The sequence below is a fragment of the Lagopus muta genome, chromosome 4, assembly GCF_023343835.1.
Source record: "Lagopus muta isolate bLagMut1 chromosome 4, bLagMut1 primary, whole genome shotgun sequence".
NCBI lineage: Eukaryota > Metazoa > Chordata > Aves > Galliformes > Phasianidae > Lagopus > Lagopus muta.
In genome coordinates, this window is record NC_064436.1 from 10,323,374 (window position 1) to 10,334,168 (window position 10,795).

General features: G+C 43.4%; 1 protein-coding gene and 1 long non-coding RNA gene across 4 annotated transcripts in view; one reads left to right on the top strand and one right to left on the bottom strand.

Moving 5' to 3' along the window:
- The window catches only part of LOC125692606 (uncharacterized), a 45,182-nt gene extending 38,533 nt beyond the window's left edge, over positions 1 to 6,649 (bottom strand). Inside the window, exons 1-3 of the long non-coding RNA XR_007376779.1 lie at positions 6,285 to 6,649; positions 2,136 to 2,207; positions 448 to 578 (exon numbers count right to left, since the gene is read on the bottom strand). This is a non-coding gene — a long non-coding RNA (uncharacterized LOC125692606). The remainder of the gene's footprint in view (positions 1 to 447; positions 579 to 2,135; positions 2,208 to 6,284) is intronic.
- On the top strand, positions 1,942 to 10,405 carry SCOC (short coiled-coil protein). 3 transcript variants are annotated; one of them, XM_048943300.1, is made up of 4 exons: positions 1,942 to 2,189; positions 7,337 to 7,411; positions 7,503 to 7,586; positions 8,103 to 10,405. In XM_048943300.1, exons 1-4 carry the CDS (start codon positions 2,126 to 2,128, stop codon positions 8,243 to 8,245), a joined length of 366 nt encoding a protein of 121 aa, XP_048799257.1. In that variant the 5' UTR covers positions 1,942 to 2,125; the 3' UTR covers positions 8,246 to 10,405. The 3 variants fall into 3 exon arrangements, with proteins under 3 accessions (XP_048799257.1, XP_048799258.1, XP_048799259.1); XM_048943301.1 differs by having other exon boundaries at positions 1,943 to 2,189; positions 7,340 to 7,411; XM_048943302.1 differs by lacking the exon at positions 1,942 to 2,189 and adding an exon at positions 6,835 to 6,951.
- The last annotated feature ends 390 nt before the right edge of the window (positions 10,406 to 10,795 follow it).

Sequence of the window (10,795 nt, forward strand, 5' to 3'; positions counted from 1 at the left end):
CTCTGCTGGTACACAAATTGAAATCCACAAAGGAGAACTCCTCACGGATAAGCTGTGCTGGCCTCCCACAAACTTAACACAAGTCCAGGTCCTGACAAAGAGCAAAGGCCTTCTGTGGGAAGCCATGCAGCTCTGTTAATAGTTGTGCACGAAGCAGTATGCCTGGCCCGAAGGCTGCAGCCTGCGGGGATCGATGTGCCCCATACTCCTTTCTCCCAAGGAGTCCTTCTTACCCACTATTACGAAATACAACTATTATGAAACTCAGCATCGCTTTTACTGATGGCTGTCACCCAGAATAACAGCTGCACAACTCCTGTATTTGCTATGCTGCTGAACGAGTTTTTGTCTAACACTAGCTAATGATCTACCCGGAAACTGCTCCTACCAGAGGGAGCCCATATGGGGCTCCAACTGACACGGGCAAGGAAAGTTAATTACACTTACCCTTAGTCCTGTGGGCATGCAACTTGACAAAATGCAGAGGTATATAATAAATAATTATGTAATTGTGCGAGTCTTTAGGATATGCCCTTCCAAGCCAAGTTGTTGACATGCTTCAACCATATGTAACGTGCCTGGGAACCAAAAAGGAAAAAGACAAAAATCAAAATGTTTTCTAGCTTTACAAGTGTTATCAACATGATTCTGAAGCATGCTGTTGCATAACTGGAAGGAAAGAGAAGAATACAGAATTCCCTCTCCTTGAGGGAAAACAATCAAATCCCAACATGACAGCAAATAGGGATTGTAAGCAGCTACTGCTGGCAATGGCCAAGAGAAGAGCAGGTCACAGCTGAACCACCACTGGACAATGACAAAGCAGCTGCCTGCACAAGAGTCCATTCACTGCTTACTTTTTCCTCTCTCTCCTTCCACTTTTCTTCTTCATTCAGAATTTATGAACATAAAACGTTATAAACGAACATAAAACGTTAGAGAGATGCCAGAAGGTCATGCTTTGCATGGGTCATAACTAAGCTTCAATAACACTCAACACTATTCTGAGTGTGCAAGGTGTCCTTGATTTTCAGTAATCCCCAAAGGTGGTTGTCAGCACCTTCCCTATTTTACAAGTTTAAGTAAAAGCAAAAACACACACAAGCAGTTGAAGGACCAGAAGAAAGTGCTACATCCATCATTTCTCTAAGTTAGGCAACACTTCACAGAACTAAATTACATTTTCAGCAAGACTTCAAAAAGGTTCCTAATTAAGAAAAAATATTTGACAATGACTAAACCTGGTCTTTTTCTGCATGCAAATTTTGATCAAAAAATCCAAGTCAGGTACACTGGGCATGCAACCTGAGCAGGGAGCAGTTTCACTGCTCATCATACTCTCTTTAATCAAGTATATATATCAATAAGACCAGGGCTATGCATGCTTTTAAATTAATCGCCATGATGCTACTCAGTGCATGCAAAAGAAAGCTATTTCTAAGAGGTGAGAAGTGTGAGGTGACTTCCTAGTTTATAGATTCAAATGACGGTCATTTTTCTTTTTTTGAGATGCAAAAACAAACTGCCCCAAAAGCTTGGGTTTCCTTTGATCTATTTTCACCTTCTCCCTCCTGCCTCCTCTCACAGAACCTCAACGCTCACTTACTTTCGCTCATGCGCGTCGATCGGTTGGATTTGGTCTGACTGCTCAAGTCAGTAAAATCCCAGAGTATTTAAAGATTATATTCTAAATTTGCTGCTACAAAACCCCTCTCAATGTTCCTGAAGTAACATTTTACGATCGCACAATGTTAAGACTTCTCTTCTACCAAAAGAAGAAAACAAAACGAGCAAACCACCTCGAGAAAAACCACAAGCACCACCACCACCACTCCCCTGACTCAGGTGAATGCACAGCTCTTTCCCAGAAGGGGTGCAATTACAGTGTTTGCTCAGCACATATCCGATGAAGCTGGTAGAACCTTCCAGCTTAACGACTTCCGGACAGCAGCTCAAGGTCCAGAGGAGATACGGCAGCGCGCGGCGTGTAGCTGCCTGCAGGATCAGGTAACACCTGTGCTCAAATCATTAAGGATTTAACAAGTGAAGCTGCATGCTCTGAAAATGGCTGACAACTGCCACGCTTAAATGCGCTTCCCTGACAACTTCAAAAGAAGGAAACAAAATGGATTTACCCGTAGATGAGGAGGACGGCACTTTCACCAACATTTCTTTGGCAGACGATCCAGGTACGGAACCGTGACTATCTATCGAGACAAGACAAACGCAGTGGGCTGAATATGGGGTGAGAACACAAATCTGTAGATGCTAATCATAAGGCACGGTGTATTTTTAAGAGAACACCCCCAAGTAGAACTTTTTAGCTGTGTAATTGAATATGTCTTGTGAAAAAAAGTAGAGATTCTGGCAGTGAGGGGGCTACCGCAGTTCTGCCATAGCAGCACGTGGTAACATACATTCACCCCCTGAGAACAGAGAGCCTTGCACTGCTTGTGGAGACACTTGCAGAAATATTAACTCAGACAAAATAAATACAGACAGTAGGAATCCAGAACAATCACCTCTGGCTTACTACACAGAGAGTGGTAAGAAGGGACGCAAATTAACTGGTAACTGAAATGAGCTGATCCACTTAAATCCCAACTACTAATTGTTTTAAAGGAAGCTACACAAACAAGCCTCCTTCTGGCCTTCTGGTTTATAGAATAGAAATGATTGGGGATGGGAAATAAGGACAGTAAGGGATAGTTCTGCTACCTCTGCATACTGGGAAAACTGAGTCAATACGAACTGATAATCATTTATTTAGAAAGGTGTGGCCAGAGTAAAAACCAGACAACTTCAGGTTGGCTGTCACAGAGCTGTGCTGACTTACACAACTGAATTGCTGACTAACAAACGCTACTAGTCCTTTTATTTTATTTTAAAAAATAACACCAAACAGTGGACTGCTTTGTCTCATTTTTAGCTTAAAGAATGTTATTGTACATGCTGTCTTTACCACCTATACAAAAACAAGATCTGCTCAATTTTATTTTAGAGCAGTTTTCTAGCAGTTTCTTGTTAGGACAGTGTAGCTGTAGTGGACATTTAAATGCAATTAGTTGGTGCAGAACATAATCAGCCCTACGACAACATCACTAAGCTAACTATTCATAATGAGACTAATATGTAGGTCCTGGTGCAAGCTGTGCTGTCAGGAGAACTCTCCATTGCTACAGGCCTGGCATTTCCCCTTAAGAAGGAGAACAGTAGGAAAAGGTATATCCTGTGACTCTGCACATGCTAATATTGAAGTAGCTGCTGAGCAACCGTGCAATAAGACTTAGCTGTACATCAGCACTTACATCTACACAACTCCTGACAGCATGAACGCACCCAAACTCAGAGGGAGCTCATTTTAATGCAAAGAGGACAGCAAGCAATGCTTCATTATGCTGGATCTGCTGCCAATCCCAGAGCTTTCCCCCCTGCTACAAAAGTGAAGAGCTGGGGAGAGTCACTCATAAACTGAAAAAGTAATTCAGAGTAACTAAGAGTAAATAACATTTTCAAGCAAGCTTTTTACACAAGGGCAACATAGAAAGAACATACGTAGTAAGCTTCACGGTGAATATAATAGGCCCAGTCCATTTGTTCTGCCAGACAGTAACACCTGGAGGCCGGGGAGCAAAGTGTCAGACAACTCCTAACCTACAACAGGAAGGCACTATTACATGTTTGAGAGCAAACACTTTTCCTTTGCTCTCCCAGCTCAAGTTAAGACTAATTATTGTGACCACAAAGCACAGAAGCTAACAACCAGAACGGATCTCACAGCCTTTAGGCTGGAGATGGGCATCAATTCCTCAAGAATAGGAAGATTAAAAAAAAAAAAATAAATAAATTTACACAGTAAGGTAGAAAAAGATTCCTTAGGGTGGCCAACAGCAAGCTCAAGCAAGGAATTAAGTAAAGAAAATGGACCAGCAATATGTAGATACTGATACAAATTATCAACTACTAGACTTCACCTGAGGATGATCTGACGTTTTAGAAGGAAGTATTCTGTAATTAAATCTTAAGTAAAATCATAAAGATCCTCTGATTTTAATGAACTCCAGTATGTTTACAACTGCAAAAGGTCTTCCCTCACCTCTCAAAGTGTACAAAGTGCAAAGAAACTAATGAAAAGCAGAACAACATGCTATGTATGTGCAATGTATAAGAAAAAAACCTTCATATCAAAGTTCTCTTAGCACACCAAAAAAGCCACTGTGGCAAAGCAACAGGGGTTACTGAATGCAATTAACTGAGTGCAAACCATGAATATTAAATACCTAACGCTCTTCCAAAACAGATGCATTTCTCTATTCATTAGTTAGACAGGTATTAAAAAAATTATTCTCTCGTAAATCAAGATGAACACAAAATGGTAGCGAGACAGAAACTTCTTAATCAATTTTTAAATAGCAATAGCAAGAGCATTTGAAATGAAGGAAAGCATCAATTAATAACACTTGTTAAAAGTAGAAAATAGTTTCACCCCTAGTGAAAGAAATACCTTTCCATTTAGAAACTCAGCACTTGATAATATTCGCTCTAAAAGATAAATGAGTTACAGATAAAGAGGAAATTAAACCAAAAATAAAACAGGGAGATGACATCAAATAACTGCAAAGGTTTTTGTATTTCTCTCTGCTCAAAAAAAAGCTTCTGTTGAATGAAAACAAAACAAAAAAAACCTATTATCTTAGGTTTTTTTTTTTTGCCTAGCCAAAAGAAATACAGTTTTCATCTCCAAATTACCAGCAGAGCTTTATGGAACCTTGCTAAAAAGTCCATCTACAATATTTTGTGACAACTGCCTTCCTTTTCATATTCTTCTAAGGGAAAAAGCAGCACAGTTCAAATAGCAAACATCTCACAGATATGTTCAACACCAGCTTCTGGTATAAAGGAGAATGCATTTCCATTCTTGTGATCAACAGCAAAGCCTCTGTCATCAGCCACTACACGCAGGCGCTGTTGGTGCCTGTAATGCTGCTGCCAGAAAGGAAAGCTTGTTGGTGTGTGCTGTGTGCCATGGGAAAACAGCACATACACAACTGATCCAGAAATGAAATGTCCAAAAAACAGTGACTGTTCGAACCTGAGTTCAGGGCAATGGAATTCTCTCCTGCAGTTTAGTAACAGCACAGACCTATGCACTCAGGTTAGCAGTTAACTTATGCCTTACGGGAGGAGATGTCCCTGAGAGTAGCCCTGCAGAAAAGGACCTGGGGGTCCTGGTGGACAAGAAGCTGAACATGAGCCAACAGTGTGCACATGCAGCCCAGAAGGCCAACCGTGTTCTGGCTGCAATAAAAAAGGGGAGGCCAGCAGGAGAGGGAGGTGACTGTCCCCCTCTGCTCAGCTCTTGTGAGGCCCTGCACTGCCTGCAGGCCTGCGGACGCAGCACAGGAAGGATGTGGAGCTCTTGGAGCAGGTCCAGAGGAGGGCAACTAAGATGATCAGAGGGCTGGAGCACCTCTCCTATGAAGAAATATTGAGGGAACTGGGCTTGTTTAGCTTGGAGAAGGCTCCAGAGAGACCTTTCTATGGCCTTCCAGTACTTGAAAGGAGCGTATAAACAGGAGGGGAAATGGCTATTTACGAGGGTGGATACTGATAGGACAAGGGGGAACAGTCTTAAACTGGGTCAGGGAAGGTTTGGGTTAGACATTAGGAGGAAGTCTTTCACACAGAGGGTGGTGACGCACTGGAGCAGGTTGCCCAAGGAGGTTGTGGATGCCCCATCCCCGGAGTCATTCAAGGCCAGGCTGGATGTGGCTCTGGGCAGCCTGGTCTGCTGGTTGGAGATCCTGCACATGGCAGGGGGGTTGAAATTAGATGATCATAGTGATCCTTCTCAACCCAGGCCATTCTATGATTTTATGTCCTAAGGGAGATTGTTGCTATTTTAAACAACAAAAAAAAAAGCTCTTTCAGTGAAATTAATAATATTAATCAATTCACTAATAATAAACATATTCATTTTTCTAGTGATGTCAGTTAGTTTTAGGAAGTCTTAACTGGAACGCAGTACACACGCTAAGTGTAAGTGATTGCATCTGTAAAGTAACTGTCACCATTCTAAATGGAATATAACACAGCAGACAGCATTGGGAGCGCTCCCTGGCTTTGAAAAAAAACTGCCTCAGAGGACACAGAATGAATTAGGAAGAAAGAAAGGGATTAGCACTGGTTCTTGGTTACATTTCAGTCACTTCTGACTTCGGGAGCTCTGAGCCTGCTCAGCATTACAAGCTCTTTGTAGCTCTTCAGTCAGAAAATCCACTCACCTGAAGCAAAGGGGTGGAGAGTGTAAGCGTAAAAACAGCTTAATAAACTGAGCAGCAGAAGATCACTAAGGGCAGCACCCCGGCATTCCAGCAAGGAGGACCTTCTAAGTCCTTCTTTAAACCACAGAACGCGTGTTGGAATACTGCTAAATATCAAAAACCGACTGATTTGCATCATGTGCTGACAGTATTTCACTTGACGTACTTTCTCTGAGGTAGAAAGCAGTAAGGTGACCTACAACAGAACCAAAACAGAACAGCTCTGTGAACACACGTTAAACCAAATCTGCCAGCCTCGTGCTAAGTACCCCAAAACCAGCCGCACAGCAGGGCTGAGCACCTGCACGGACCTGCGGGTAGCTGGCACTTACCGCACCCTTCTCAGAGAGAGGGGAAAGCGCAGGGAAGCAGATGCGAGCCGCTCCGTGCCGGGTCAGCTTTTAGAAGAACAAAGCGGCTGCCCGCAGGATCCCGGGCTCAGCCCCGCGTCACAGCGCCCGCGCTAGGAAGGCGGCACGGCTCGTTCCAAGCTCCCACCCGCGCTGCCCGACCGAGCCCGGCGCAGGCGCGGGGCTGGCGCAGGCGCGGCGGGAGGAAAGGAAGGAAGAGCGGAACGGACGGCGGGGCTGCGGCCGGGCCGGCGCTGCGCGGCCCGCGGGAGCGCCAGGTGGGGACGCGGCGGGACGGTCGGTGCTGGGGGCGGCGCGGAGAGGCGGCCGGCTGCTCCCCGGGGGGTGGGTCGGTGCGCTCCTCGCGTCGGGCCGCCGCCAACCCGGGCCCCGGCGCCTGCGGCAGCCGCTCCCCAGGTCCTGGATGCTCCGTAGGGCCGCGAAGGTGGGGCGAGGGCTGGCGGAGGGGAACGAGGCAGCCGGGTGCGGCCGTACCGCGGTTGTCGTGAAACGGAACGGGATGGGCGGTGAGAGCGGGCGGCTGCTGCCGCTCGGCCTCTGCGGGAGCCGCTTCCAGAAAGATCGGCTGCACCGCGCTGGGTGATGGAGCCGAAGGGAATCTACGGCCACAGCCTCAATTTTCTGTTCCCTTCTTACCTTAAGCAGACCGTCGGTCGGGCCGGCTGAGTTCTAAAGCTGAAAGAGCCCCTTCTACAATGATGAATGCTGACATGGACGGTATAAGTTCTTAATGTTCTTCTTCACTGTTATCTTTTCTGCCTAGTGTAATTCCCAGCTATTACATTAAAGCTCCTATGATTTATTGCAGCTGTTGAGGCTGAGAATCAGGTGGAATTAGAAGAGAAAACACGGCTTATTAATCAAGTTTTGGAACTGCAGCACACACTTGAAGGTTAGCAGTTCAGCACTCAGATTTTTCATAAGCACAATGTGAATTCAAAGGAGAACCTTACTGTTCTGGGCTGTCCTGGGCTGACAGTGCTGCTGGTTAGAAGTACATCGCTTACGCAGCTGGAAGGACACAAACAAGGCTTCAGAAACATTAGTGATGTCAACTTCTTCTTCCCCTCTTCTGTAATGCAGAATTTGCTCACAACATGCTGAAGGGTGATACATTTAACTTCCCAGGATCCTCAGCTGACCTACATCTTGGTTTCCAAATAGTTTAGCTGCACTCAATTCAGAAAGAACACAGATTAACAGGGAAAATAGATTTGAAATACTTTCTGTACCACCTATTGTGGAATTCCCTCCCAGGTTTTATCTAAAGCAATACCTTAAAGCAGCGTTTCCCCCATTAAGCAAAACCCGCATGATTGATGTAGGCACACAGAATATATTCATTATTGGATGCATGTGTCTAATTTCTCTTCTTTGTTTTTCTCTCCTCATAATGTTACCTTCACAGATCTCTCAGCACGAGTAGATGCTGTTAAGGAAGAAAACTTGAAACTGAAATCAGAAAACCAAGTTCTTGGACAGTATATAGAAAATCTGATGTCAGCATCTAGTGTTTTCCAAACCACTGACACAAAAAGCAAAAGGAAGTAGGGGTTGGCTCACACGCGATGTCATTGTATTGCTGCTGTCTTTTTTGTTTTCATTGGCATAGGCTACATAAGCTAAAATTATCTTAGTTTGTGGCTTCACTGGATTCCTGAAGATTATAAACTTCAGTAATAAGCAGAATTAAGAACATTATCATGAACAGGAGATGCGAGTTTGTATATTAAGATTAAGCAATGTGCAATTACAGTGTAGAGACTTACTAGACTTTCATATTTGTATTAAAAATGAGCATATCTTGTTAAGAATGGGATTCAGTTTGTCAACTTAAACACGTCTTGTTGGCTCTCTTAGAGGTCTTGGTGTTCTTGACTAGGAAAATGATAGTTACAAAATGGTGTTGAAAATTTACTTGGTAAAAATATTAAAAGGCTAATTGCATCACCTTTTTCACCTCAACTGTTGATAGATTACTGTGTAGTACCGTTCACATCTCTGCAAAACAGCTTTAAACAGAAGCCTATAAACCAGTTAGGAATTTTTGTAAAGCAGTAACAGTCTGACATAATTTGTACAGTTTGCATGCAGGAAAACAACGTTTTTTGGAAAGGGTTAAGTGAAAGTGAACAAGGATAAGTAACTTGCATCAGGGAAATATCAAATGGATGCAATATTAACATGTATCATTTCTAAGATCTACACTTCAAACTATTTTAACTTTCTTTCCTTAAAGAAAGGTCAGGTTCTGCATTGTAACATACTATTCAACCAAACTCACCCAAAACCTGAGTAATAAGCTTGACTAACAGAAAGCCAGCAGTGTTCTTCCTTTTGCTCATTGTGAACAGGGTGGAGTAGCAAGAAGCTGAGAACAAGTCCTTCCTTGCCACCTTTTTACTTTCCTCCTGAAGTGCCAAACTCGTCCTGGCTTCAGGCCTTACAGCAGCTATTTACCTGCCACAGGGCCAGAGCTTGTGAAGTACCTCTAGAGACATAGCACAAAACCATCCAGGGCAGAAGAGGCTGTCGTCTGTCAGATCTGGGCTGCAATGAGCAGTGCCTGATGTCAAGGTGTCCTGTTTTAGTTCACTGCATTGGCTTTGTTAGAAGGAGCTCAGCCCAGATTCTGGGTGCCAGCACTTCCCCTAGAAAGGGTACATCTAGCATAATTGGTGTTAGAGAAGAGCAGAAGTTGAAATACAAACAGCACTGTTAATTTTAGCTTAGTACCATTAGGTCTGTTTCATCTTGCCGTAGAGCAGCATGGACTTCTTACGGACGTCACCTAAAACTGAGATCTGCCTCTTTAGTAATGAAGTCATTTTATTTTACCTTTTAACAAAAGGGAACTATTAGTATAAGCTTCTCTTTCCGTTTTGCTGTGATAGATTGCGTAAAGCAAAGCTGGAGGAAGTGAATGAGTGGATGTCATGGCAGGATAAATCCATCTCAGAACACAAGCTTCTTGGCAGCTAAGCACTGCCATTCCTCATCTGTAAGCTGTTACCGTGAGATCTCCCATTTCTCTCTATTTAAAATGACTGCAAAGCTCTCACTGGAACCTCAGCGGAGTTAAAATGACTAAAAACAAAGCACTAATATTTTGTGGCTTGAAGGTTGTGTACAAAGTCTGTGTCAAGAAATGAGATGACCAAAAGTTTCACCCACCAAGGCACACGTGGCTGATACTGTGTGTGTCACAGGGTCCTATAAGCAGCTGATGTTACTATTAAACATCTCTGGATTGCTTTGTCACATTGCTGTCTATCTGAAATTTTGAATACGTGCAGAAATTTCTAGCAGGTGGAGTAAATCACAGGGCTTGTCCAGGGTTTGAGCACTGAAGACACACACCTCACCAAGCATTTGACTTGTACAAACTGCACTTCATTACAGCCATTCTAGCTTTCAGGCCATGTCACTACACGTCTCCATCCGCACTGCGGGCGACATCCACAAACACCAAGTAGTAACACAGCATGCACTTACTAGACTGGAGCAGTTGTGAGATCAGGGAATCTCAACATCATGGTTGTGTATTGTAAGACTGGATAGTGATATTTGACCCATCAGCAGTCTGTATATAGTAGTCATTTAATCTATGTACCACTTCTCATCCCATTACTGCGGCCTCCATTTAACTTATGAACATTTTAAAGATGTTGTATTTACTTTACACTAAATAAAAACTTTTGATTTGTCTCAGTTTGGTTTAACATTTATAAAGCCTGAAACGGGTTGCTATTATCTTAACTGCTTCTACATAGCTAAGTGTCTGAAAGACTACATGTAATTATCAAATGTTGAGATTAGAACTGGGTTAATTACTGTTTTCAGTGAGCTTAGAGACTGACTCGCATGGTATTTTCACCTGTGAATCTTAGCATGCTCTTCTTTGTAAGCTACAAGAAATAAGACAGACTTGGCAGACTGCATCCTGTGATCTCAGTGATAAATGCTGCCAATCTCCACATGGCTTCATTTTAAGAGTTGGATGATGTTACCTTCATCTACACATGTACCTAGCTCTATATTAGACAGACACCAGAACTCTTGTTTTGTCCTACCTTTATTATGGTGGAAATGACTGGTGGA

What these genes read in the sequence shown, in the direction of transcription:
- SCOC (XM_048943300.1), top strand. Translation starts at nt 2,126, where the DNA reads ATGGATTTACCCGTAGATGAGGAGGACGGCACTTTCACCAACATTTCT. An exon ending in TTCTTTGGCAGACGATCCAG is followed by an intron (nt 2,190 to 7,336) that starts GTACGGAACCGT and finishes TCTTACCTTAAG; the next exon opens with CAGACCGTCGGTCGGGCCGG. An exon ending in ACTGCAGCACACACTTGAAG is followed by an intron (nt 7,587 to 8,102) that starts GTTAGCAGTTCA and finishes TTACCTTCACAG; the next exon opens with ATCTCTCAGCACGAGTAGAT.